Source organism: Coregonus lavaretus, assembly GCF_964263955.1.
Source record: "Coregonus lavaretus genome assembly, chromosome: 17".
NCBI classification, from domain to species: domain Eukaryota; kingdom Metazoa; phylum Chordata; class Actinopteri; order Salmoniformes; family Salmonidae; genus Coregonus; species Coregonus lavaretus.
Window position 1 is genome coordinate 38,360,114 of NC_140004.1, and position 27,771 is coordinate 38,387,884.

At 43.3% G+C, this 27,771-nt stretch overlaps 3 protein-coding genes and 1 pseudogene across 10 annotated transcripts in view; 2 read left to right on the forward strand and 2 right to left on the reverse strand.

Annotated features, from left to right (window-relative positions):
• Positions 1 to 2,958, reverse strand: part of LOC311144387 (F-box/LRR-repeat protein 17-like) — a 407,455-nt pseudogene extending 404,497 nt beyond the window's left edge. The window contains exons 1-5 of the transcript in view: positions 2,444 to 2,958; positions 1,835 to 2,188; positions 1,563 to 1,685; positions 1,025 to 1,282; positions 660 to 791 (exon numbers count right to left, since the gene is read on the reverse strand). The product of the transcript in view is annotated as an F-box/LRR-repeat protein 17-like (transcript). The remainder of the gene's footprint in view (positions 1 to 659; positions 792 to 1,024; positions 1,283 to 1,562; positions 1,686 to 1,834; positions 2,189 to 2,443) is intronic.
• A 1,263-nt stretch (positions 2,959 to 4,221) lies between these two features.
• On the forward strand, positions 4,222 to 6,631 carry prxl2c (peroxiredoxin like 2C). Of its 2 annotated transcripts, none has more exons than XM_084180760.1 (6): positions 4,222 to 4,676; positions 5,026 to 5,094; positions 5,572 to 5,625; positions 5,749 to 5,854; positions 5,956 to 6,090; positions 6,325 to 6,631. In XM_084180760.1, exons 1-6 carry the CDS (start codon positions 4,497 to 4,499, stop codon positions 6,453 to 6,455), a joined length of 675 nt encoding a protein of 224 aa, XP_084036886.1. In that variant the 5' UTR covers positions 4,222 to 4,496; the 3' UTR covers positions 6,456 to 6,631. The 2 variants fall into 2 exon arrangements, with proteins under 2 accessions (XP_084036886.1, XP_084036887.1); XM_084180761.1 differs by having other exon boundaries at positions 4,411 to 4,670.
• Positions 6,632 to 6,946: 315 nt separating this feature from the next.
• Positions 6,947 to 20,449, forward strand: cdc14b (cell division cycle 14B). 6 transcript variants are annotated; one of them, XM_084180762.1, is made up of 17 exons: positions 6,950 to 7,217; positions 9,098 to 9,188; positions 11,134 to 11,209; positions 11,648 to 11,740; positions 11,899 to 11,975; positions 12,184 to 12,250; positions 12,372 to 12,434; positions 12,522 to 12,609; positions 12,908 to 13,138; positions 13,317 to 13,455; positions 13,711 to 13,873; positions 14,036 to 14,133; positions 17,975 to 18,022; positions 18,150 to 18,236; positions 18,583 to 18,760; positions 19,175 to 19,237; positions 19,502 to 20,449. In XM_084180762.1, the coding sequence occupies exons 1-17, from the start codon at positions 7,109 to 7,111 to the stop codon at positions 19,520 to 19,522; spliced, it is 1,692 nt and encodes a 563-aa protein (XP_084036888.1). In that variant the 5' UTR covers positions 6,950 to 7,108; the 3' UTR covers positions 19,523 to 20,449. The 6 variants fall into 6 exon arrangements, with proteins under 6 accessions (XP_084036893.1, XP_084036888.1, XP_084036891.1 ...); XM_084180764.1 differs by lacking the exon at positions 6,950 to 7,217 and adding an exon at positions 8,274 to 8,749; XM_084180765.1 differs by lacking the exon at positions 18,150 to 18,236.
• Positions 20,450 to 23,203: 2,754 nt separating this feature from the next.
• LOC311144685 (intracellular hyaluronan-binding protein 4-like) lies at positions 23,204 to 27,324 on the reverse strand. Its single transcript, XM_084180768.1, has 9 exons — positions 26,878 to 27,324; positions 26,133 to 26,274; positions 25,788 to 25,904; positions 25,407 to 25,484; positions 25,210 to 25,296; positions 24,892 to 25,057; positions 24,556 to 24,756; positions 24,205 to 24,284; positions 23,204 to 23,906 (listed from the first exon to the last, which is right to left on the reverse strand). Exons 1-8 carry the CDS (start codon positions 27,146 to 27,148, stop codon positions 24,219 to 24,221), a joined length of 1,128 nt encoding a protein of 375 aa, XP_084036894.1. The 5' UTR covers positions 27,149 to 27,324; the 3' UTR covers positions 23,204 to 23,906; positions 24,205 to 24,218.
• Between the last annotated feature and the right edge of the window lie 447 nt (positions 27,325 to 27,771).

A 27,771-nucleotide genomic window follows, 5' to 3' on the forward strand; every position in this document is an offset into this window, starting at 1 on the left:
TGTGTGTGTGTGTGTGTGTGTGTACTAGGGGAGGAATGTAAAATCACAGTAGTGGATCCGGGGGGTATTAATAATAAAGCCTACATTGTCAGCTGGCCTGGCACACAACCCCAGGGTGTTGAATATTCATCTTTACTTGTTGTGTTTATGCAGACCCCCATCATCACACTGCACTCTAACAGGGACTGTCCCCAAAACACCCTGAAACCACCAGCCCAAACACACAGCAACAATCATACACAGATACATGTCATCCAAAATACATGCAGTGCTCTCCCTTAGCTTGTGCCTCTTTGGATGTTTTCAATTGATTTTGTTTTGAGTTTGAGATTTGCATTTCATTTGAAACAGACGTACCATGATCCCTCGATGCCAACAGCAAAAATACCCCACCAACCCACACACAGTAAACACACATCCCCAATGAAGTTGTTACACACTACACATCACGGAGACACCACTCAACGGTTCTCTAGTAGCCTTCGGGACCATGCAGAACGTTTCCCTTCCCTGCCCCTTTCATGGGTTAGAATTTAAACGTGAAGGCAACGTTTCCCCTACCACTACAGAGACAGGGTGGGCCCCCTGCCTAGTTCTACAGACCAACTGGTGTCAACTGAACACTGTGATGTAGCTTAAGTACTGGGTAGGGTACGTACCAGTTTGTTCTCCTGCATGTAGATTATCTGCAGCTTGGGACATCCCTTGGCCAGAGACACCATCCCCTCATCAGTTATACTGTAGCACTGGCCCAGGTGGATATCCTTCAGCTCTGAACAGTGCTCTCCCAACTAGTGACACGAGAAAGGTAGGGGAGGAGGGAGAGAAAAAGAGGGAGAGTAACACTTGTTATAAATGCATTGAGTGGAGAGCGAGAGAGAGGAAAGAAGGGAGAGAGAGAGAGCGCGAGAGAGCGAGAGAGAGGAAAGAAGGAGAGAGAGAGAGAGAGAGAGAGAGAGAGAGAGAGAGAGAGAGAGAGAGAGAGAGAGAGAGAGAGAGAGAGAGAGAGAGAGAGAGACAGAACCTTTTTGAGTGCTTCGTCCGTCAGTTTGTCCTGGTTGCCCACATGGACCTTGGCCAGCAGAGGTCAGTGTGAGGCCAGGGTGCTGAGAGACAGATCACTCAGCTGTTTACAGCGGTTGGCTGTGTACCTCTGGAGGCCATGGCAGTGGGTTGCCAGGGAACACACACCGTGGTCCTGCACGCCACGATAGTCTGAGATGTTCAACTCCGTCACATTCTGCCTCCAAGACGCTACCTTCACCAGGAGGTCATCATTTACCTGAGAGAGAGAGAGAGAGAGAGAGAGAGAGAGAGAGAGAGAGAGAGAGAGAGAGAGAGAGAGAGAGAGAGAGAGAGAGAGAGAGAGAGAGAGAGAGAGAGAGAGAGAGAATGACAGAGATTAGGGCTCAAGGTAAGATTTGATGAGAAAGTGGTCCTTATAGTCAAATAATACACTTTTTATAAAATACATTAACATTACAAAATAACAAAATAGGTTTAAAAACATTCTCTTGAAAATGAAATGTTCCTTAAAAAAATTCTCAAAATGTTCTACTCACTCGTTGTAGGCCACTGAGATCGATTTCCTTCCAGAACTGGAAGTCTAAGCAGAGGTCCCGCCGGTACTTACAGACCACCCAGGCACACAGACAGCGTTCCTTCACCAACAGGTGGGAGAACACCTGAGAGGAACAGAACACACAATAACAGTTACAGGTTGTGCATCCACCCACATCCAACCGATTTCAATTGTGTTTTTGGACTAAAAGGATTTTGAAAGCATCCAATCAGGCCTCCAAAAAGAAACTGTACCCTAATAGTGACCTCCTACCAGAATGGAGGAGGAGAGGCGGTTGATGCTGGATGTGTCAATCAGGTCGCAGCCCCTCCCCTGACAGTCGTTGCGGTAATACGGACAGAAGGTTGAGGAGTCAGAACTCTGGGGCAGCGAATCGCCATGGAGAGCCATCCCACAGCAGCCCTCGGTAGTCGAGGAGGAGGAGGAGGAGGAAGAGGAGGAGGGGAGGGGACAGAAGAGGAGGTGGCAGTGGCCAGTCCCAGTGTTAGAGGAGGCATCCCCACCTCCTCCTCCATTCTCCAGCCCTCCCTCAGGGATGGGGAAGGCACATCGCGGCTGCTTACAGGGGGTGCACCTCTGCACCGCCGCACACTTCCTCTTACACACCTAGGAGAGAAAGAAGGATCAGACACAGACCACCGAGAACCACATGAAGAGGGATTAGACGGATGACATCAGAAGAGACACCAGGACATATTATGGTACAGGAGCAAACTGTTCAGACAGTGTCAGTCCCTCTCTAATCAGGGACTGATTTAAAAATGTGACATCAAGTGAATGGACTCTCTGGCCAATCAATGACATAATTCAACAATTAACTAATTTACCAGCACTAGAAATAAAACATTTTTAGTTTCTCACCATCTCAGCGTAGTCACTGGCACCACTAGGCACAGAAACGGCCACAGCTACAGCTATGGGCACTGGAACCCCTGCGCTCCGGAACAGCGCTGGTGGTGGGATCAACTTAGCTGGCACGGCCGACAGTAGACTCCTCCCCTGGTCCTCCCAGATAGCTAGTTCCGGTGGATACAGCAGGAACTTGGCATAGTCCTCAGGGGAAGTGAGAGCAGCGTATCGCCCGGCGAGTTTTCAGGAGGCTGCCGCTCCAATTCCAACACTTCTGATTCCTCCGCTTACAGTATCACTGGTGTTACTATGACAATGTCCTCCTTTTCCGCTGCCACCGTTGATCCCGGTCTCTAACTGGTCGTCGTCGTGGCCCCCACTGTTGCTGTGGACGATGAAGCAGAGCGTGCACGGCCCTTGCAGGAAGCAGTTCCTCTTCTTCTTCTTCTTCTTCTTCTTCTTCTTGTAGTGCAGCTTGCATGTCCTCTTCTTCAGGCGGTAACATTTTTCGAGAGAAGATGGCCCATATAGATGAGACTTTGGGTAGGGAAAGTGAGAAGGACATAAATTAACAGAATTTAACATGACACTTTATATTAAACTGTACAGATGATATATTTATGTCTTGTGTGGAAGAGATCTAAAACAGCTAAAAAGTTATCTAAAAGAAACCATTATTCTAATTAAAATTGAACATATTACCACAAATGTTGTTACTAGTGTAGGCTAATTAGTCTGCAGTGCCACACAGGTATAAAAAACGTTAGAAAAAGTGTTACCAAAGACTGTTACGAAGGTTGCTAAACCAAAATGATTGCCTTTCAAATGTAAGTAAGAAATCAACAGCATCAAGGCACAAGAGCAGACCGAGCTGTCACTCTGGTTACAACAAGTCAAGTTCCAATACATTCCACTGTAGGGCGGCAGGTAGCTTAGTGGTTAAGAGCGTTGTGCCGCTACTCGAAAGGTCGCTGGTTCTAATCCCCGAACCGACAAGGTGAGAAATCTGTCGATGTGCCCTTGAGCAACCCTAATTGCTTTGGATAAGAGTGTCTGCTAAACCACTGACCTGCATAGAGATCCCATTCACTTCAAGCCAACAGTAACCAGGTTTACATCCAACCATATAATGCGGATTAATTACCTGACGCATGAAAAAAGTAGGCACTGAGGCGATGATGGCTCCGAAAGCCTTTTGGAATGGGTCTGTGTGAATATTGAAGTCACCAACATTTTTTATATTATCTGCCATGACTATGAGGTCCGACAGGAATTCAGGGAACTCAGTGAGGAACGCCGTTTACAGCCCAGGAAGCATGTAAACAGTAGCTATAAAAAGTGATTGAGTAGGCTGCATAGATTTCATGACAAGAACCTCAAAAGATGAAAACACTGTATTTATTATTTCTCATAAATTGAAATTTGTTGTCATAAATGTTAGCAACACCTCCGCCTTTGCGGGATGCTCGGGGGATATGGTCACTAGTGTAACCAGGAGGAGAGGCCTCATTTAACACAGTAAATTCATCAGGCTTAAGCCACGTTTCTGTCAGTCCAATCACATCAAGTTTATGATCAGTGATTAGTTCATTGACTATGACTGCCTTCGAAGTGAGGGATCTAACATTACCTAGTCCTAACCCTAACCCACTCCGAGAGCTGCTGGTGTCACCCAGACTAGCCCAAATGAGAATCTCCCCTAGACTTTGCACCCATGGTCATAGGATGAAACCACCATCACAGCTGTTTTCTCTCTCCTACTATATGCCAGAAATTACACACACACCCACACACACACAGGTAGGCCTATCCCTGTAGCCTTTCAGGTTGCCCAAATTGGTCCATATGCCTGCTTTGTTAAAAGTGGGCTACAGAATGTGTGTGGTGAAAGTCTAGCCTATGGGCAAATAAGAGACCTTTGTGGCAAGACTGCACACGAAAATGGGCGTGAATGCTGTTCAGTAGCCTACTCCTGACCTGAAGCCAGCTAACGCTTCAACGGTAAGTCCCAAAATAGCATGGGCAGGGCGGCCTTGGAAATATTTAGCTACCATGAACTGCTGCGATGGCGACAGATCCACCCATAACGCAACAAATAACGAAGAATCATCGAGAGATCAAGAGACCACCCGTAAATGTTCGTCTTGAGGATGTGGAGGACTGTTTGATTTATGACCGAAATGGCGTCTCAACTCCCTTCAAAGAGTTATACCAAGACAGGAAATCAGTCGTTATTTTTGTACGGGTAGGAAATATTAGGCTACTTTACGGTTTATTCACTTTAAACTTTACGAAACATTTAGACTAACCTACATAGCCTACATTCAGAAGTGTTTATGGCGTTGGGTCTAGGTTTTCAAATTATAAACCTTATCTATTGATCTAATAATTGAAAAAGCAACTTCGTGCTTCTGACACCGCTGCGCAGGCAGCAAAGTAGCCTAGCTAGCCTACTGTTCGGCGTAGTCAGACTAGACAGATTTGGGGGACACGACATGCACAGGTGTTCACTGTTCAAAGAGGGGGAGACTATTATTAAAATGAATAACAGCAGACAAGCTTCAAATTCATAAACAAACTCTGTATTTCGACAGAATTTCTTGTGCCACACCTGCAAAGAATATGTGGATGATTTGAGCAGAATACCAGGGGAAGTTCTGAAGGTGAGTGATGAAGTGTTGTCTTTTCTTAATCTAGGCTGTTTTTCCTTTGACGTTTTCAATTTCTAATAGGGAAACGTTTCCAACTGCTACTTTTTTCAGTCTGTAACTGTCTTTATTGAAAACCATTTGCAGCATTAGATAAAGTATAATTTTAATCTAGTCACTTTAATTCATGATTACATACTGTTTACCCACTATTCCGGACTCTGACATTGCACGTTCTGATATTTCTTAATTTCTTTCTTTTTACTTTTTGGATTATGTGCGTATTGTTTTTGTATTGCTAGGTATTAGGCCTATTACTGCACTGTTGGAGCTAGAAACACAAGCATTTCGCTGCACCTGCGTTAACATCTGCACATCTGTGAATGTAACCAATAAACTTTTATTTGATTTTAGTGACAAATGTGACAAAGCTACAATATAGGCTATAACTTGTTGTCTAACTTGATGAATGTTTTCATATATTCAATGTAGGAAGCTGGTCTCAGACTGGTTGTTATCGGACAATCATCTCATCATCATATTGAGGTAGGCATATTCAATGTATCATTCTGCAATTATGTCAATGTCAATAATACTTGTAAGCTTGTTATTTGTTGTTTGATGTGTTGTTGTGCAGTGTCTGATGTGTGTTTTCTCTGTGTGATGTAGTCGTTCTGCTCACTGACTGGCTACCCACATGACATGTACGTCGACCCAGAGAGATGCATATACAAAAGACTGGGGATGAGGAGAGGAGAGATGTCTGTGGAATCAGGTAAGACATTCATTCAGGCTTTTGTTGTATACCTGAAATAGCAATAGCCTACTCTACATAAAAGCTGTAATGAAATTAAACATAAAAAACTGTCTGTCTAGCCCACCCTAGCCCTCATGTGAAGTCAGGTATGCTCGTGGGCCATATGAAGAGCATGTGGAGGGCCATGACCAGCCCTATATTTGACTTCCAGGGAGATCCTCGACAGCAGGGTGGAGCCATCATCATTGGCCCAGGTAACTGCATTGTGCTATTGCAGTGTTGTTGATAGTATTAGCTATAGCTTACAAATAGCCTACCTTAGTGCATGTGATTCACATCTTGGGATATTCCATAGGGTTTATGCACAGTGGTATATCACTTTTCATTCTTCAAGTGGTCTAAAATTTTGTTGGGTCAGTATCCAAAATGGCATCTGTTGTGAAGATACTGCTCTGTCTATTAGTGTGTAAATCTGTCATTCTGCGCAGGCTCTGAGGTCCATTTTGCCCATTTGGATATGAACCGGCTGGACCACATGCCCATCAACTGGTTGCTACAGCTGGCCGGAGTACAACACACCCTGGACCTCAGTGATAAGCCAAAGATCATTGTCGTGTAGCCCACTTGCTTTGTTTTTGTGTCGTGATGAAAAACATTTAATCTAAAAAAAAGTACATTTTTTGTTTTCAATACAAAAAACAGTCAGCCACCCAGGCTTGACACCATGTTGGAGATGCATGCTTAATTGTCTGTTTATAATCATGTACATAAATAATACTTACTTTTTCACTGCTGCATCTTAGTCATAATTGTCATAATTCAACGGTTGACCAATAGGCTTAGGCTACACATCACCCCATCAGACATCAAGTCCTCTACACATTCATTCTACATCATTCTCTAAAACCCCATTAAATAACCTTCTCAAAAAAATATTGTTATTACAGTGTAATAACGTATCAGCCTATTTTATTTAGGCTATGCCAACCGTTATGTCTTATTTCTTTACAGTAGCCCAACTTCAAAGTGTAGCACTAGTGAGGGTCAGGCAACCTCTTACGTCACAGAAGTGGGATTCAGAAACTGGCCCCGTTCACAGACGTCACCAGAGGAAAAACGGAGGGAGAACGAACAACTGCTTTGGATGACACCGTAGCTAAAGAGCAAAAGAGAGGATCAAATAAAGCACCGAAAACTAGGACAACCGCACTGCAGACAAGAGATCTTATTGCGCGATTTGGAGATGCTCGCAGTGCATGCATAAAAGCGAGAATGAAGCGCAAAAGCGAAAAGAGGCGACCCGAGTCAAGGAAAAAGCGTTGTGCAGCTCAGAGAGAGGAGGCGGAGCCAAAGTCAGATATTTATTTTAGTATAATATCAGGTAAGAGACTGCGGAATGGATCCCGTCATAGGCTACTTACTCTGCTTAGAGCCAGCTTGGTGCATAGACAGTAGGCTACCTGGCCTTGCGGTGTCTGAATACAGATAATATGATGTGTCTGACTATTAGACCTACAAGTGATTTTCCTGCAGCTGTTTTGAACTAAAATGGCGACACCATCGGTTTCTAATCGCTAATGCATTGAAGTACAGTATTGAGTACATATCATCGTTGGGACACCACGTTTTCAGCTTTTTGATTGCATGTCAGACATGACAGCCTAAATGAAAAACAACCTATTTGGGTTAGAGTTTCTATGATGCAGGCTATATTTGACTGATCCTCTTGTGATTGTATTCGTAGTCTACGTTTGGATGCATTTTTATGCGGCTGCGTAAATGCAGTCACCAATGTTGCAGTCAGATCACATTTACCCCAATTTATGCATTTTCGTCTAGGCCTATTTCTATATTGACCATGAGCAGCAGAGAATGCAGAATCCTTTATGACCCCGAAAATTAGGATAGGCGACAATAAATCTGAATCAAAAGGCTGATAATTTGGCTGTTTTTATATGCCGAGCACCACTAAAGGAAGTTCTCTCACTTGTTATTTTTCATTGAGAATTGGCGAGGTTTTTGCACACAGAAACAATAGGTCTACTGTAGGCTGTTTGTCAGGCTACCTCCTGCATGATAGGCTACAGTCCTGTAGAACCAACATGATCGTTTTGTCATAACTTGGTAATAAAAAAATTGCAATCAATTCAACACGTATCGCTTGATCTAACCCATCCCTCACTTGAGGACTACGATGGAAGTGTTCGGTCAAAGTTGGAGATATATTTCTATTGGCCAAGCGAAGCTAATCTCCTAGCAACGGCTTGGGCAGCGTTCCAATTAGAATCTCAAGTGAACTTTAAAAAACCTCAAGCTAGAACGTAGAATGATTGGCCTGCCAACCCTGCAACTGTGTAGCGTTTACCGTTTCCTTGAACCAATAACGTTACATTGTTGCAGTGGGTGGCGCTTATGAGTTTCCTTCAGAAGTCGTTTTGAGCAGAGTACGTAGCACCTCTCCTATGCAGGCATTTATTTTTCGTCGCTAAGCAAGTTGACGTTTTATTTGTCATATCAGTATATTTTACCAGATTTCGCTAACTGAGACACATTTATATCCATTGCCAAGCAAAGCTTTTTGCTAGGAAATTTTTTAGAGAAATATTTGTTGCACTTTCTGTGGTTTTTGAGTGGTAGTCTATACCATATTTTGCAGTTCGCTTCTGTGGAGCGTTTTAATTTCACGGGATATAGAAAATAGATGTTGTTTAACCTACTGAGTGTGTATGTTATTGTGCTGGACTGTGGCTATGACAGACGTTTAAGTTATTATTTATGCGCGTCTATATTAAAGTAAAGGGAATACAGCAAACAATTGCCGTTAAACTTGACTTGGTAACTCATTGTTGGCTCAAGTCGCTATCAGAATGACCGAGGACAATGTCACAAGTAAAAGTATTGAAATCATCAAAGGTAAGTGCTGTTCTGAAAGAAAACAAACCCTACAGCAGATTGTTAAAATAAGTCAGTCGAGGCATTTCCGGGGGAAATTCAAATTCAAACTGACACGTGCGATGTGTAGGGTATGTACCATTTGTTTTGTCCACACATTGTCACAATTAACAAGCATTCATGTGTAGCTGCGTTGTATGTTTGTTTGACTGTCCATAATCAAATCGAACCCATGATAAAAGTCAAACAGCATATAATACAAACTAGTTTTCACTGAAGCCTCCCCCCCCCCCCCCCCCCAACACACAGTGTGCCAAACAAAGCTTTTAAACCCCCTTTCTTCTGTTGTATTTTTTCTCTCTCCTCCAGATCAACTGTATTTCGCCATACTGCAGCAGAAGATAAAAAGCACAGCTGACAGACATTTCTTCTGCATAGACGAAGAGCTGTCATATGAAAAGTGGGTACTTTGTATTACAGGATGTTCGTAGACCATATTCAAAAGACTATATTTGCAGTTCACTAGTTAATTGTTTAAGCCGTTGCAGATGCATTATGTATAGCAGGTGTGGTGTGTGTATGAATGTTCATTGGCTAAGAGTAAAGTTCACATAGTGCAACATATAGGCTCTGAAATATGGCTATTGTCACAATAAATGTCTTCATCCGGGGCTTATTTAGGATAGTTGATTAATTGACTTAAATCTATTGGACAATTAAAAGACAGGTTTGACATTACAGAACACTCACATATGAATATATCATGTAAACTCAGCAAAGAAAGAAACGTCCTCTCACTGTCAACTGCGTTTGTTTTCAGCAAACTTAACATGTGTAAATATTTGTATGAACATAACAAGAGTCAACAACTGAGACATAAACTGAACAAGTTCCACAGACGTGACTAACAGAAATGGAATAGTATGTCCCTGAACAAAGGGGAGGTCAAAAGTAACAGTCAGTATCTGGTGTGGCCACCAGCTGCATTTAGTACTGCAGTGCATCGCCTCCTCATGGACTGCACCAAATTAGCCAGTTCTTGCTGTGAGATGTTACCCCACTCTTCTACCAAGGCACCTGCAAATTCCCAGACAATTCTGGGGGGAATGGCCCTAGCCCTCACCCTCCGATCCAACAGGTCCCAGACGTGCTCAATGGGATTGAGATCCGGGCTCTTCGCTGGCCATGGCAGAACACTGACATTCTTGTCTTGCTGGAAATCACGCACAGAACGAGCAGTATGGCTGGTGGCATTGTCATGCTGGAGGGTCATGTCAGGATGAGCCTGCAGGAAGGGTACCAGATGAGGGAGGAGGACGTCTTCCCTGTAACGCACAGCGTTGAGATTGCCTGCAATGACAACAAGCTCAGTCCGATGATGCTGTGACACACCCCCCCAGACCATGACGGACCCTCCACCTCCAAATCGATCCCACTCCAGAGTACAGGCCTCGGTGTAACGTTCATTCCTTCGACGATAAACGCGAATCTGACCATCACCCCTGGTGAGACAAAACCGCGGCTCGTCAGTGAAGAGCACTTTTTGCCAGTCCTGTCTGGTCCAGCGACGGTGGGTTTGTGCCCATAGGTGACGTTGTTGCCGGTGATGTCTGGTGAGGACCTGCCTTACAACAGGCCTACAAGCCCTCAGTCCAGCGCCTCTCAGCCTATTGCGGACAGTCTGAGCACTGATGGAGGGATTGTGCATTCCTGGTGTAACTCGGGCAGTTGTTGTTGCCATCCTGTACCACAGGTGTGATGTTCGGATGTACCGATCCTGCGCAGGTGTTGTTACACGTAGTCTGCCACCGTGAGGATGATCAGCTGTCCGTCCTGTCTCCCTGTAGCGCTGTCTTAGGCGTCTCACAGTACGGACATTGCAATTTATTGCCCTGGCCACATCTGCAGTTCTCGTGTCTTCTTGCAGCATGCCTAAGGCACGTTCACGCAGATTAGCAGGGACCATGGGCATCTTTCTTTTGGTGTTTTTCAGAGTCAGTAGAAAGGCCTCTTTAGTGTCCTAAGTTTTCATAACTGACCTTAATTGCCTACCGTCTATAAGCTGTTAGTGTCTTAACGACCGTTCCACAGGTGCATGTTCATTAATTGTTTATGGTTCATTGAACAAGCATGGGAAACAGTGTTTAAACCCTTTACAATAAAGATCTGTGAAGTTATTTGGATTTTTACGAATTATCTTTGAAAGACAGGGTCCTGAAAAAGGGACGTTTCTTTTTTTTGCTGAGTTTAGATAAGGTATTCTTGTCACAGAGACTAGGTAATAATGCAAAAAAAACATTTTCTATCTGTAACGTCCTCAACGTTTCACCTTTCTGAATAGTCTCTAATGAAACGTGGCTTTACCTAACCTAACCTGCCTGTGTCTTGTGCTCTCTTTCTTCCAGCTTCTATGCAGACTTTGGCCCGCTCAACCTGGCCATGTTTTATCGCTTTTGTTGCAAGCTCACTAAAAAGCTCAAGGTAAAGAAACTCAAACCTCAAAACACACACACTGACAGTCCATAGTCAACCGTTCTCTCAGCCTAACCAAATAGAAGTTATGTCACACTAGTCAGAGAAGGGGTAATGTTTGTATATTCTTGAAGATAATTTTGGCAGGGTTTTAGAACAGGGAGTGCTTTGTAGAGCACTGAGTTCAGAGATGTCCAGTCCTGGACAACTTAATGACATTATTGCTTATTATAGCCGGCCTAGGCCTGTTTGTGTAAGACGACAAGCTTATGGAAAAGTTAACAAAACAAATAGCCTTTCCTCAGCTTATTACTCTTCTGTATAAACAACACTACTTGCTACATTGATAGTCTGTAGTCAGGGATCAGGATTCTTTTGTGTAGTGATGTGCAAAATGATAAGCCTGGCTAACGGTGTTATTTTGTTGTTTCCCCACATCTGGAGCAGTCATTCACTCTAGCAAAGAAGAAGATAGTATTTTATACTTGTGGCGATAATAAGAAACAAGCCAATGCTGCCTATCTTATTGGTTCATATGCAGTAAGTATTTCTCACTCAGCAGAGAAGTCATACCCATTGATAGCCCTGACTCATGACGGATTGTATGTTACGTGCACTAAAAGTGCTTGTGAATCTTCATTAAAATGTCGCTATCCATTAGTAGTTTCTCCATAATACTGGCCTGTGTTTGTTTCAAGGTGATGCATCTGCAGAAGACGCCAGAGGAAGCCTACAGTCTACTGGTGTCCAGGAACTCTACCTACCTGCCCTTCAGGTAAACACACACACACACTGACGGAGAACTTCACAGAGCGAGGAACTTCTCAAGCGCACATGTTAGAAAGTAGTGTCTGACAGTTGATCAAGCTTTTATTACGCTGTCTGGGGCTGTAATCTGATATGTATTTATTCCTTATAAATGTGGTGTGAATGCTTTAAGAAGATGAAGTTGATTTGGATTGTTTCTGGTTTGTTTTAAACAGAGATGCCTCTTTTGGAACCTGTGTGTACAATCTGAATATTCTAGACTGCCTGCGTGCCATATACAAGGTATAGTGCTTCAGTCATTCTGATGCTAGACTAACAAGTTAATTTGTAGCTGCACATTTATGAAATGTAATAAATATTGCATAATTTTATTTGGAGCATGGAAATTTAACTTTCTCTTCAGGCTCTGCAGTTTGGCTGGCTCGATTTCTCCCAGTTTGATGTGGAGGAATACGAACATTACGAGGTAAGTTTTCATTATCATACTTCAGAATGCAACTTGAGTAAACATCAGTAAGTGATTCATAATTCTGTCCATATCTCTTGTTTACAGAGAGCAGAAAATGGAGATTTCAACTGGATAATTCCTGGGAAGTTCCTAGCGTTCAGCGGTCCTCATCCAAAAAGCAGAATAGAGAATGGTAGGTGAGACCCTCCAGATTAGCTTTCTGCAATCTGAGCCATAAGGACATGCTGCCAAATTGGGATATTTTCCCTACTGAGATTGACTGGGGAGTGAACTCCCTTACACTATGTAGAAGCCTATACTTGCAAAGTGGATATCGAGGAACATGCAACATTTCAGTCACAGACCGTAATCAAATACTGTGTGTACACTTCTCCTACACCTATGTACAAATATGTTACTTCAGGAGTACAGATTTTGTATATATATTTTTTCAATTGCAGCTTTCTACAAACACCTTGTTCTCTCTCCAGGTTACCCTCTCCATGCCCCCGAGGCCTACTTTCCTTATTTCAGGAAACACAACATCACAGCCATCGTCCGTCTCAACAAGAAGATGTACGACGCCAAGCGCTTCACAGACATGGGCTTCGAGCACCACGACCTCTTCTTCGTGGACGGTAGCACGCCAAATGACTCCATTGTCAGAAAGTTCCTCAACATCTGTGAGAACGCAGACGGAGCTATCGCTGTTCACTGCAAAGGTACAAGACCTCATTATATTATCCTTTTATACCACAAACTGGATCTGGAGTTGAGTGGAGGGCTGGAGGCCATATTTCAAACCATCTTTTGTAGGCCGCAATCCCAAATGAATGGGAAAGATTTGCACCAAAAGTCTGATCAATTACTATGTATTTAACCAATGCTGACGTTTTTCAGCGGGTCTGGGTCGAACAGGCACTCTGATAGGCTGCTACATGATGAAGCACTACCGCCTGACTGCGTCCGAGGCCATTGCCTGGATGAGGATCTGCCGGCCCGGATCCGTCATCGGACCACAACAAAACTTTGTGGAAGAGTATGTGTCTGATTTATCTAGATTCAATCCATTGTTGTGAAGGATATTACTGTATAGATCAGTGGTCACCAGCTCTAGTCCTGGGGAGCCACAACCGGACTTTTGTTCCAACCCAGCACTAACACACCCGATTCAACTCAAGCGTTTCAGTTCTGGGAGCTCTTGGATTGAGTTGAGTATCAATTGTTGATCAGTAACCAATATGTTTGTAGGGAGATGTACAACTTGATTGCTGTTTTTCTCATGATGCTGCAGTAAGCAGAGCAGCCTGTGGTCGGAGGGAGATGTTTTCCGGGAGAAGATGAACAAGCAGGAGAACGGCAAGCTGGCTGTCACCAGGATCCTGTCGGGGGTTGATGACATCACTATCAACGGCAGCAACAAAAACAGGACGTCCGAAAAGGAAGAGACAGAACTGGTGAGAATTTTGGAAATCCTTTCTGGTTTCTTTGATATGCCGAAATTGAAAATACCTTCATGTGAAGAAAGAAGGGATGGAATGGTAAGGAAATGTATTGCTCTTTCTTTCTTTTTACCATATATTCTCTCACAGTTTTTCTCCCTATTCCATCTCCCTCAGTATAGTGACGATGAGGAGAGAAATGGCATCACGCAGGGTGATAAACTGCGAGCCCTGAAGAGCAAGAGGCAGGCGAGAACATCCACAGGCTCCCTATCGTAAGTCTCCTATCTGCCTACAACTCCCATCATGCATCACACTGACTTGTTTCAGGATACTGAAATAAGTGCAACCCCCCTTCTCCTACATTCTCATGCATTTGATTGAGCGATCAAATTAATTAAATGGTTTTATATAGTGCTCAAAGCCCTTAACATTGTAATTGGGGGGGGTAGGAGCAGGCTGTGTAGTCATCTTATCGAAGTCATTTGTTGTTTTGATGTTGTTCAGAGGAAGTTGAGGTTTCATCCGGATTATGATTTGAGATCCTTTGATATTGTTGTAGGGTTTCCTTTTTTCAGGTCATTTCATGCCCCAACATGCATTCTTGGGTGACAAGGATTTGATTTTAGCCTCATTATTTATAATTGTCCCATTATACACATCTACTATGGGTTTCTATACAGGTTTTGGGTTGAATGGAGTTTAGCTTAGTTTTACAGCTTGAATTACCTTAATATAACAGTCAGATTGTTGTTCTGTTTGTGCCATTTATTTGGTCTAGTAATCATGGCTTATTTTCCACTGGCTGCCTCAGAACCATACCATATAGCTGCCACTCAGGATCCTAACACTAATTGATTGTTGATTATACTGGCTACATAGAATGACTGAAAGTAGTATCTTATAAGCCCACATGGGCTAGGTATACTTTACTATTTTAATGGGTGCCAGATTTACTATTTTAAAGGATTCCATGTTGGCACATCCACTGAGAATCCAAATGAGAATGTTATTGTTGTGAAACATTTGGTGCCAACATGGACAGTTTACAGACAACTGTGTACACCTATGGCTGTGGGTTTTGTTATCCTGTGGCAGGCAGGCGGTAGTACATTGCTGGAGCCTCTTAGGCATCGTGTGGCCAGAGTGCTGTCTGGAGTGTCTGCATTTTAAAATGTAGCAGAGAGACAGAGCGGAAGAGAGGGGAAAAAAACACAGAGAAAAAAACAGACACAGAGAGAGGAAGTGAGGTTTTGTATAATGGAGGTAAGTGCATGTCACTTCCTGTCTGACTAGCTTCCTCTTCCTGTATAAATTGTGCCATGCAAATGGATGTGTGGCTTTTGGGTGACCGCGGTACGTTAAGGTATGTAGTGGATGGCTGGATAATGTGATGAATGATTTTGGTCACCTGTTCTGGCACGTGCTGCTTTGATCTGCACAGGCTAGCAAGGCTGAGAATCTCCTGTAGAGGGGGTTCAGAGGACTACTTGTACTATTGACGTGAGACAGAATGTGGTTTCTCCATCATGGATACAGCAGTATGCTCTGAGATTTGCTGTGAATCGCAGTCCAAACCTTAAACTCCTGTTAAACTCAATCATAATCTAGCTTCCATTTTAGTTTTTCCTCTGTGAAAGGGACTGAAATGCACAATGCAACATTGACTGTGGGCACCGCACGTGTGATCTTTTTTTTTTTTTTTTACCAATGCACGACTAAAAGCATGATTTAACCTTTGACATGCATGGCCTCTGTATTGTTTGTGTGTAAGATGTTCTATGTTTTGGGCCGTGTTGAATATAAAATGCTGCAAATGTATATTTTTCCATTGTTTGTGACTGGGTCAGTGCCTGTCTGCTGTTCGAACCTTGCTTCTTCCTGCCTAGAAGTCTTCTACTGAACCAAACCCACATTTATCTTGGAACAATCCCTCGGACTCTTGTGGTAGTTAAGGTCCAAGCACCATAGGCCACTTCTGTCCCTTGTACTCTTGTCTTTGGAATTATATTGCTCTTATTGCCAGTAAGTCCCCATTTCTGTCCATAATTGACCACTATCTGCCACAGGCACCATTACAGACTTATGACTGTAGCCTACACATGATTGTGACATGCCCTTGGTGTTCTCTGTGGGACAACATTTGGCTCCTGGACACAGAGAGGGGAATGTGTTTCTTTTTCTTTTTTTATATATATTTCTTTAGGTGAATTTTGTATTTACACATACACATTGTGTGAAGCTTTTCTTCAGGTGACTAGGCCTATATATGAAGGTGCCATTTGGTTTTACACCGTGTCTTTGATTGCATTCTCCATTGAAGTCAGTCTTACAGGAAACTGGAAGCAAGCTTTCATGTTTCCCTACTGATTCCCCATTTTAAACCACTCTTAGGCCTATACCTCAGCAAACACAGAATATAGTAGACTCTGAAAGGTGCTATTATCACTGCATGGGGGTCAAAGTCCTAGCCCACCATTTGGGAAACACTTTTAGCATGCTGTGGAAAACAGGTTGTCTAAAATCAATGCCAGAATTTAAAGGTGAGACTTGAGTAGTTAGTGAAAACCTAGCATGTACCCTTTCTGCTGTGGTGTAACATGAAAAGGCTTTACTTGTTAGCCTGGTTCTGCTAGTGAATATGTAGCCTGGGTGCCTAACAATTTCAGCATGTAATAATACCACTATCCTACTTTGTCAAGCAAGACCACAACCAGCTGGCTTTAGTAGAAAGGGTCTGGCACCCAGGCTACAGGTTAGTGGATGTGTAAGATTCATGATGGGGCTTTGCTGTTGGCTAAGCCTGATCCAGTGGGGGAGGGGGGGAACAAGTGAGATTCTCTCCTCTCTGGACGTCTCTCTGTCTATCCTTCCTTTTTGTCATGTTTTTGTTTCTGTTCTGTTTGTTGGATGTTTTCCCCTCCTTTTAGATGGTTGGTAGCCATGCTGCTCTCGTCCCTGTGTAGCCTTGCCCTGTGGTAGATGGTTGGTAGCCATGCTGCTCTCGTCCCTGTGTAGCCTTGCCCTGTGGTAGATGGTTGGTAGCCATGCTGCTCTCGTCCCTGTGTAGCCTTGCCCTGTGGTAGATGGTTGGTAGCCATGCTGCTCTCGTCCCTGTGTAGCCTTGCCCTGTGGTAGATGGTTGGTAGCCATGCTGCTCTCGTCCCTGTGTAGCCTTGCCCTGTGGTGGATTGTGTATGGCTTCCCTTCTTCCATCCTGCATTTCTGTATAGACGGGTTAGGATTTCACTGAGCTCTCCTGCCAGTCTGTCCCCCAAACCCTTCCCCCTTCCGTAGTCTAACTGAGAATGCTGTAAGTGTGTCCCCTCACCTTATTAACCCCCTCCTCAACACCAGTTTATGTGCCTGGCCCCGTCTCCCGCCCCCCATCCTCACCTGTCTTTACACTTCTAAACCTCCTTCAATGTTCTGCTACACGTTTTGTCACCCCCTGGCTGCAAAATAAGTTTATATCTTTGAAAATGGGAGGGCAGGAATCCCGTTTCGATGGTCTGTTATTTACAACGCTGTGTCCTCCTTGGCTGACAATGATCGTCCTGAGTTTAACTTTAAGTACGGCAAGTAATAACCATAGCCTATACATTTCACTCCTTGAATCTCTGTTTTGGAGTAATGGCACCCTTCGCTGCAAATCAGCAAAGCCAATGCAAATCCCTCCCACCCAACACTGAAGGTTGCACTTCAATTAATTTATCAAAGGAGATATTTATCAAATTCATAATTAAGTGCCCTAAGACATCAGCCAGCTTATATTTTACCTCTGGCAGGCCTCCAGAATCTGAGCAAACAGTGCTTTTATTGCCTCACATTCCACTCACTTTGCATCAAACTCAGTGTCACATTTTAAAGTTGGGGATAACTAATTAGAACCTCTAAGAGCCATAGGTTAATGAATGATGGTTCCATTGCATTACGAGAATGATTCATTGTGTAATGAAATCTACATGGATCAACGATCTTAGAATTCTGGATTATTCTGCAGCTGCTGCCTGTTTGCTCTCTCTGTCTCTCTCTCCCTCTCCCTCTCTCTATCTCCTCCTGTCTTTGTCCCTCGCTTGCTGTTGGTGTTGAAATATGGTGTGTGTTTGTTTACAGACAAGAAGAGAACAAGATTCACACCAGGTCCTCGTCGCAGTCTTTAAGGTACTTAAACGCATCCTGAACGTGTCTCTCACACACACACACACACACACACACACACACACACACACACACACACACACACCTGTTGAGCATCAGCATTAAAGTGTGAGTTGTGTGTCTGCTCCAGGATTCTCCTGCAGTCTAGTGGGCCCGATGCCTCAGACAATAGGAAGAGAACCAGAACCTCGCTGCCTGCCAACAGTGTGGGGGGCAGGTTAGTGGCAATGTCTCCAATGAGCCGTCCTAGAGAATTCAAACTACTGCTTTCATTGACAGCAGTGCATGATCTATGTGAAAGTCAAAATTGGGTGTGTGTAACTTAAGTTAGGATTTGGCTCGGGCACTGCTGATATAGGGTGCTCTATTTCTCATATTTATTAGCTGTATATTCATATTAAATGGCTTGCGTTGCAACTACACTTATCAAATGTATCAAGTTTGTTTACTCAGTCATACAGAAAAGAGTTGACACAAGTGTGTGAAGTAAACTGGACAGAACCTGCCATAGCCATTCATGGTTCCATGTTGACTCCATTAACCCGTTCCCTCCTCTCCGCCAGCTCCCTGTGCCACTCCAGACTAGCCAGGTCTCTAGGCAGCATGCATGTAGTGGCCAGCGACAGAGAAACAGTGTGCTGTGAGTCCAGTGGCTGCCATAGAGACACAGCTGCCAACGCAGGCAGCCCAGTCAGCACAGGCAATCTGTCCAACCTAAACATGCTGCAGGCCCCTCAGAAGGCAAGCCCACCTAGCCTCTCTTCAACCCCGTTCTCTGGGCTCAACCTCACTCTCTCCTACTCTGTTGGTCCTCCACACACCAAGGTCTACTTAACTGAGCCTTTGCATTTCACATGACCTTCCAAACACTTTCAAGCTCCCTTCAACACACCGCCTCAAACAATTGAACACTCTCTCCAGTGCTTCACACTCCCTATGGCTCCTTGCATGTTCTATTGGAATGGATGATTCAAGAGTATGACTGGCTATAGCTTCTCTGGACTTTACTGCTCACACTGTCTCCTTGTTTTCAGACACCGGCAACCTGTTATTGGCTGTTTGTGATTCTGCTGACATAAATCATTGTTCTACGAGGGGAATCACATTTCCCTTTGCTTCCCCCTCTTTTCTTCTTTTTAATTTCCCTCTTAACAGACACACGTCCAGAGGACGGAAAACTCGATGTTCTTTACAATCAATGCGCTTTACGAGACTATGGTATCTATTTCCCTTTTCTATCGTCGTCTTACTGCTCTGTTCTATGCTGTTGTTAGTGAGGGAGATGTCTCTAGTCAGCCTCTTCTCCTTTTATGAAGATTTTAATGGACAGACTACATGCATAGTAAAATCTGGCAAATTGTGTAATTTCTAACCACTTGAGTCTAATGAATAGAAGCCAATGTAGTGTTTTTGAGGTGTATGAGCTGTATGTCCTATTTCTCTCTCTGCCTGGGTGTAATTGTGTACTTTTTGTCCCTTCAGTCACTCCATACCCAAAGCTAGAGCTCCTCAACTGCGCTGAGCCTGGGGTTCTGGCATTCTAAAGGAGTACAGTCTACCTACAGCTCCTGCAAATTGAGATTTTTGTTTTCATTTCTTAAGCGGGACTGGGTTTATTTTACTTGAACCAGTCAATTGTTGATTTAAGGGATGATGTTGATGAGGAAATGTGATGTCTGATTGTGAATGGGAAGAAAAAGTATCAGATATGATTAAGATGTAAACCATGTTCGGTTAGTTTGGAATTAATTTGCCAACCCTCTTTATCACAAGGCAGTAATTTTTTTATATATTTCACTGTTTATATCATGAAAGGCCCGGTGTAGCTCAGTTGGTAGAGCATGGCGCTTGCAACGCCAGGGTTGTGGGTTCGTTTCCCACGGGGGGCCAGTATGAAAATGTATGCACTCACTAACTGTAAATCGCTCTGGATAAGAGCGTCTGCTAAAATGACTAAAATGTTTTTTTTTCCATTAAAAAAAAACAAAGTGTGTGTCCTGGCCCTAAGTAGTGGGAATAGTGCCATTTCAAATGTAACTGCCAAAATAAAGGAAACACTTAAGTAATTGAGGGCTATTGTAAGCAGAGGGGTAGCTAGCTTCAGTTAGCTTCACATTCCAGCTCAGGCTTCATACTACGACGGTGGATATTGCTCGTCTGCCTGCCGCTAACTCCATCGGGCTTGTAATTGGGCATACATGTCGCACGTGCCTAGTCGAACATCGATCCATGGGCAAGTCAATGCCACATTTTAATATTTTCCGAAATCAACATGAAAGAAAAGTTCTTGAAAATTCAGCATGCTATAATTAAGCAATAAGGCCCGAGGAGGTGTGGGTATATGGCCAATATGTTGCGTCGTGCCTAAGAACAGCCCTAAGCCATGCAGTAGCGGTGCGTGGGTAAAATCACTGAGGAAGCCAAGCCAGTAAAAAAAAAAGCCATATTACAATCTATGTTGTGATAATTGCGTTGTTTGCTCTATAACCCATTCATTCATATGTCACCGTGATCTACAATAAGGCCGTGACAACAAAAAGACAACAGTCACACAGTGTGGCGGAATAAATTCAACTACACATTTTTGTTTCATCACAAAACCGGAGAGCAACATCTGTCTGGTAAAGTCCACAAAGCAAATATTGCATGTAACAAACAGTTATATCACGTGCAGCATGGTCAAGCAAGTTAATGTTTGACAGTTTACTAAACAACTACTGATTTTAAAACCACAGAGTTACCGCAATCAGCACAAAGACAACAGGAGCACTGCCTTCGCTATTCCAGCACCATTCAACTTAAACATCATCAAATCAACATGGCTATATATGCTTAGTTTAATATGCTGAAAACAAACCTAAAGATACCAAAAACTATTTTGTCCAATCAATGTTGCTAAATATCATGTGGCTGTCCATGGTACTGATTTCTGTCTCTGCTACCCTACTCGTCGACTAGCTGAAAGCAAATACCATCCTCTCTTTCATGTTGGCAAAACGGTTAATGGCTCTGTCATACAGTACACTTTTAGTTTTTGTTGTCATAGGCTAGCAAGCATTTTAGCTATGTAGCCTAACTTCCTCGCATGGGCAACAATGAAGCAGCTAAGTTAGCTAGCTAGTTGATGTGAGCCTACTAGGCTACATATTGAACTTCAATCGTCTCAGGCCAGTGGCACAACATAATTTTTAGTTAGATCCGAATCGCCGTCATAATCATTGGCCTGGACAAAGAATTAAGTCAAAACCACAAGTCCAAATCCCCATCTCCATCCATGGCTTAGAAAAGGGACGATTTAGCAAGCTAGGTACTGCAGGACATCAACACAAGCAGACCAGAAACAGACATGTTTTTCTGAAAATGACATTTTGCTTGGGAAGTTATTTGATTGGTGTGAAGCCAAATCCAAACTGGCCTCCCTTGGGGGGGTGTTTTGCTGCACCAGGACAACCCACGGTCGAGCTCAGCTCAACGCTGATTGGCTAATCCTTTTATTTAAAAAAATGTATCAAGGGAGGCCAAATGCTTGCTGGCATCAATCAATCAAATGCTACGGCGGCAACGTGTTATACTCTTTTGGTCCAGAAAGCATCAGATACATGGGCTACACATACTGAGACAGAGGGGTGCTGTTTCCCTCGCTCTGATGATTTCTCTGGTGAGATTCAGCCACTTGCAAATTGATGGAAAAGTATGAAAACACAGGGACGAAAGATACATTATTTTATAATATGTATTGGTCAAATATTTGGGGAAGCCTGGCCTCCATGAATATGCGCCACTGTAGCTGTGGTATATTGGCAATATACCACAAACCCGAGGTGCCTTATTGCTATTATAAACTGGTTACCAACGTAATTAGAGCAGTACAAATAAATGTTATGTCATACCCATGGTATACGGTCTAATATACCACAGGCAATCAGCATTCAGGGCTTTAACCACCCAGTTTATAATGTGAAATACGCTATTAGAAGTGCTGTCTTTTAATACTTATTAATTCAGTATTCGGTGTGCTTATAATGCACACCTTTTCCCCACTCCTATGGATAAAATAAGGTAATACGAAGGTTTTAACTGTGTGAACGTTCAAATGCATCCTGTCATTACTAAATATGTGATAGGTATTTTAATGTCTTTAAACAATATTTGATTAATACAATATTTAAATAATCCTCAAAAAAAAAGGGATGAAGACGCAAAAGGTGAGATTAGAGAGGGAGGGGAATCTGATTTCATTGGTCCTCAACTTAATTCAGGATTAATGGAGTTCGCCTGCCCCGGAGCAGGTTAGTTCTGAATCATTCATTGCAGCGAAATGTACCTGGCTAAAAAGATTAGCCACTTTCGTTGTACCGGTTATCCTGATTTGAACTCAGTTGACGAAAGTTACCTGACTAACTCCACAAACCAGGTACGTAGTATATCCCTCAGCTTCCTGAGTTAATTAACATCCCATCATGCTTAGGGTCATGTACAAAAATCCCCAGTTGCCCATTATTTTGGCTACCAGGGATCTCAGTGACATTGAAAGAGGGGTCTCAGAGGAGCATAGGGGGTTTAAAGGGTGTGTGCATCTTAATCACCAGATCCATACTCTTGTAGAATCTATGCCCAGGCACATTGAAGCTGTTGTGGTGGGCCAACGCCCTATAAGACACTATGTTGGCGGTTCCTTTATTTTGGAAGTTACCTGTACATAAACATTGCCTGCTTGTTTACGTAGGTTGCCATAGTAATCCTGACTTATCCTGAACTGTCAAACTAATGAGTCTGCTTGTTGACAAATGTCCTTCAGAGCTAGTTACCGCTCAGATTTCTTAACCTTTGTTGTATGATAGGGATCATTCCATGCCCAGTTTTTGGAAGTTTAAGTGTTTTGTAGATGAGAAGTTGTGAAACGCCTAGCTCAAGTCAGCCCTCTTGAACAAGCACAATGTCTACTCCGGGGGGGTGGGTATGCTGTTTTGGGAGCATCTTTCTGAATGTTGCAGATAGAAATGTAATGCATAGAACTATTACGATGCCACCCTGTTGAATAATAGATGGCTTGTCCATGATGTCCTTTCATTTCTATCTATTCTGGATGTTGTATTTCTATGCCCGTTTCCTTTTCCTCCAGTGAAGCTTCTAGTCTATTTGTTGAGCTGCTGTACTTACACCTGTAAATAAGTCAACATTTGAGATACTGAAAACAATTTATTTGTACTTTAAATATTTTTGTACTTGTTTTGATGAACCATACTAGAAGATAGTAAGTATTGCATTTAAAAAAAAGAGTCCTAACGGGCCACATCGCATTCGTGATTATCAGGCAATATATATCTGCTCAGAGCACATGGACTATACCAGCTTTGAAAAAATAAAATCCCACCACTTACTCACCATTGTCTGACAGTTATTAAAATACATGCAACATCCTGTGCTTCAAAAACCAACTGAATTCTGTTCATGGACACCTCGCTAGCGCCACTCATGATTTTCCAAGCTTTGTACTTTCAATCTTGTACACTTCATTGTGCTAGATGAAAGCAACAGAGAACAGGTGTTGGATAGTGGTTGCAGATCACAGGATAAAGTAAACGATTAATGTTTAGTGTGTTGTGGCGAGTGTTCTGAACGTTCAGTCTGCAGCTGTACATCTATGAAGTCACATCATGTAGAACACCCCTAACTGTAACTGGTAAGACTCAAGTGTATACAGTACAAGACAGACCAACAGGAACATCAGCCGTTCGCAGTAGATCACAACTGCTGGGTGGCGATGAACAGTGGCGATTGAAAATGTATCACTGGGAAATTATCAGAACATGGACTGCCAATATTCTGTGGTCTGAGGCGGTGTACCCACTGTGCAAGGCAGACCTTAGTGTTGGGCTGTCGTGTCCTTAAGAGGAACAGAGTAAGACAAGACACAAGCCATCAACAGTGCATTTTGTCACAGGTCTTATTGAACATTGCCTTCAGTCAGAACAAGCCATGAGAAGAAATAGCACAAATGTACACAAGAACCAGTGTTGGCATAGCAACAAACCATACAGTGCTTAGATAAGAGTGCAACCCATTTCACCAGAAGGCAAATGTAAACGGCAAATCCTTTGTAATAGAATGAATCTCTAGGCTATAACAAAAAAATAATAATAATAAACAGTATAAGCACCCAAAAAATGTATTAGGTAAATCACCATTTGCATAGAATTCATCTCCCCACAGCCAATGCAGGGAAGTCCTCAGGGTCTTCTGGGTTTGGGGCTAGGACATAAGCCTGGAGAGAAGCGCAACAGGTCATTAACATGAGTGGTGATAGGATACATAGACATTTTTTCATGCTTCTAGAAAGAAGTTTTCACCTCACAAATCTTTTATTTTAGTCATTGTATTTCATTGAATAAAAATAAAATCAGGTTTTTAACCAGGAAATGGTCAAACCCTTGCCAGCAGTGTTCACTTCAAATAAAACTGCTCTGTACAGAACTCAAATCCCCCTGCCCTAATGTAATGTTTCCAACATCTTGTCTAAAGGAGAGAAGACCTACCCTTTCAGTCTTCTCTGCTCTCTCAGGGTGACAAGTCATCCCCCCTCTCTCCCCCCTGCCTTGTCCCCTCCCCCCTCGGCTGGGGCGCTGCAGGCTGCCAAAGTTGAACTCCAAATGGGAAGTGATGTCATTGGCAGATCTGCGCAGACTGGAGAAGTGGTAGTCCTCTTCCTGTTCTTCCACAGACTCCGCCTTCAAGTTCTAGTGGAGGAAATGCCAAATGTAGACAATAGAAACGCATCAACTTTATCACAAATAAATGCCAAATTACTTATAAAATGTATGGGTCCTGCCAAAGGTCAAGCTCCACAACGCTAATCTGAAGGGGTCACTCACCTCAATGCGTTTGGACTTGTGTATAACTCTGGCCTTGGAGGGCACCTTGCTGTCCGGCTTACGGAGGTTCAACTCAGCCTTGGGGCGACTCAGCTCCTGTAGGGCCTTCCACTCATCCAGAGACATCTCCATGGCAACTTGGACCACCACATCCTCCTCTGATGGGCTGTGATGAATGGCAGGGATAAATAAAACCACTGCTAAAAACAAATTATAAACCTGTTGCACTGTGCATCTTCCCAGTATCTATTAATGTTATCACCCCCAAAAGTTGAGTTGGTGTGCGTGCGTTGTACTCTCCCGTGTGTGGTGACTCACCGATTCTCTCCCTCCATCTCCGCTGGCTGTTGGCCGGCCTCAGGTGGGATGCCTCCTGCGTCAGGCTTCACATTCACCCCTACATCACTATAAAGGAGATCGTAACCATGCTAAACCGTCCGTCACTAGGATTTATAATGTAAAATAATCAATAACACGTTTACTACTGTAACTTCTCCATGTGGTAGTAAACTCACCCCATGGAAGTAGGGTCTTGAACAGAGCCCCTGTTCCAGGGCCCACGTCCTCCTCTCTTCTCCTCTGGGGAGATTCCTCTGATAGACAAGAAAACTTTACATTTACCATGTGGTAAACAATGACATTACTTTTACACAAACTGTACAAATCTAATTTTATTTAACCTTTATTTATACAGGTTTTTCTCATTGAGATAAACATTTTTCAAGAGAGACCTGGTCCAACAGCAGCAGGGGGAAAAAAGTTTGACAAAACTTACAACATTGAACAAAACTATAGACACAGGACAACATATACATATTACGTAAAGAAACACAAAATGTCAGAACTAAAAGTCAGCTGTCCTAAAGACAATTACAGCAACATTGATAAGCACTCACGTTCCACTGTAGCGTTCATATTCTCTCTTTCCCCTCAGGTTGAAGCTACCGGTAGTATCAATGTTTCTGTAGCCTCCGCCGCCCACTCGGACTTCGCCGTAAGCATAATAAGCTGGCCTGGGGAGAACATAAGTGGAGAGTTTAATCAAGGTCCTGTCGATGGTCATGTGATACACTTTTTTTCTTTACAAGGTAATGAAATAAAGTTTGGTTTGAGCATGGCATTTGCAGGGTCCTACATTTTAGGCTTCTTTGGCCAAGCTCTTAGGACAACCACACACCAGGGAGGCGATGGAACAAGAGACCATGTTCCATTTGTCACGTCTCCACAGAAAGGCGACTTACTTCTGGATGGAGTACTCCTGTGGGTGTTCCTCTTGGTTGGTCCTGCGTTCCCCGAAGACAGCTCGCCTTGTGCCACTCTCAGCCTCCACCACCCCTCTGCTCTCATTCTGGACCCCTACCCCTCGGGCAGAACGCTTACCACCTGAAAACAGAGATTGAGAGTCAAATTTGTCATCCATGCATGCATCTATACTAAATTTGCCTTCTGAATGGACGATAACATTGTAGGCTATTATTTTGGGAAATATCTACTGAAACATCACCCATGTGTTCTGCCCCTCATGCGGATTACCTTTGCAGCATCAGCACAGTGCTGAGAGCACCTAAATCAACTGAATGCTGGACTTGTACAATTTAGAAATAGTAGGACTAGGCAGGCCTGACTGGCAGAATTATGCAGTGGCATAAAGTCATTTTCGGGGTAGAATCATAGCGCCCTCTATGCAACCATACGACAGAAGAGTCTTGCGTCTAGGGTGCATCTCTAGTCTGCAGTGCATTGGCATCCTTTCTAGGTTTCCTTTCCATCATCTTCATTGATGTGAAAGAACTATGAACCAGACTTAACCAAGTACTTTCTTTGGTGTCTAGCTAGTAGCCATTTCATTAAAATTAATTAATGTGCACTGTACACAATTTCAACTTGACAGACCACACAGACGCAAGCTATTTCATTAGCTAGCCAATTAGGCAGTGCCAGCCATTAGCTAACTTTGTTAGCTAGCCTACTAAACTAGCCACCTGCCTGTATCATTTCTTGGCAGGTTGTCTTCTCCATCGACTAAAACGGGGACCCGCCTATCTCTCTGGGACTCCCTCTGTCCAGGTTTTTTAGGCTTCACGGTCTTATCGTTTGCTTTCTTTTTCTTCTCCTTCTGTAACTCGGCTTGTTTTATAAAGTCGAACGGGTCGGCCTCGTCATCCACAAGCTGACAGAAACGATTAGCCACAACACAACCGTAGTCGTCCGGGAGCATTGCTGCGTTGTCAGAAACGCCAATCAACTTCAAAGCCATGGAAATGTAGCTTGCTGCCTAGCTCATAAGCTAATTTAGCTACCACACAGTAGTCATAAAGTAGCGAATATATTTAAACTGCAAGTCAAACCTCACTTTGTTAAGGCATACCGTGCATTTCACATGAACAGAGTAGACGCATAATGTTTGCTCGCGACTTTTAAATGGTTCCACGTGGGGAACTAGACGAGACCTCGCCCATCATGTCTGTTTAATATTCATGACTCTTAAAGGATACGTTTTATTTTTTACAACCATCTCTATATTAAGGAAGTCCGGAGCGGACAACAATACAATAATTATTCCCACTTTATGTCGAGATTACAATTTATTTATTTTATGATCACAACATAACAAAAGTTGTTTTATCGCGATCACGAGATAAACTATAAATAGGAGTGGACATATTGATGACAGCATTGTCATAGTCGCAGGGTATCCCAAAATTGGTCCTGGGCCCCTCGGGTGCACGTTTTGGTTTTTACCCAAGGACTACACAGCTGATTCAAATAACCAACTCATCATCAAGCTTTGATTATTTGAATCAGCTGTGTAGTGCTAGGACAAAAACTAAAATGCTCTAATCCTGGATTACAGCACATATGTTGTTTATAGGCCTGTGC

Excerpts from the sequence above, each read along its gene's own strand:
- prxl2c (XM_084180760.1), top strand. The coding sequence starts at position 4,497 with ATGGCGACAGATCCACCCATAACGCAACAAATAACGAAGAATCATCGA. Across the intron at positions 4,677-5,025 it reads CAGTCGTTATTTTTGTACGG|AATTTCTTGTGCCACACCTG; the intron begins GTAGGAAATATT and ends GTATTTCGACAG. Across the intron at positions 5,855-5,955 it reads AGAGATGTCTGTGGAATCAG|CCCACCCTAGCCCTCATGTG; the intron begins GTAAGACATTCA and ends CTGTCTGTCTAG.
- cdc14b (XM_084180762.1), top strand. The coding sequence starts at position 7,109 with ATGAAGCGCAAAAGCGAAAAGAGGCGACCCGAGTCAAGGAAAAAGCGT. Across the intron at positions 11,976-12,183 it reads TCTACCTACCTGCCCTTCAG|AGATGCCTCTTTTGGAACCT; the intron begins GTAAACACACAC and ends TGTTTTAAACAG. Across the intron at positions 18,023-18,149 it reads TCCTCGTCGCAGTCTTTAAG|GATTCTCCTGCAGTCTAGTG; the intron begins GTACTTAAACGC and ends TGTCTGCTCCAG.
- LOC311144685 (XM_084180768.1), bottom strand. The coding sequence starts at position 27,148 with ATGGCTTTGAAGTTGATTGGCGTTTCTGACAACGCAGCAATGCTCCCG. Across the intron at positions 25,485-25,787 it reads TATGAACGCTACAGTGGAAC|AGGAATCTCCCCAGAGGAGA; the intron begins GTGAGTGCTTAT and ends CTTGTCTATCAG. Across the intron at positions 24,757-24,891 it reads ACAAGTCCAAACGCATTGAG|AACTTGAAGGCGGAGTCTGT; the intron begins GTGAGTGACCCC and ends TTCCTCCACTAG.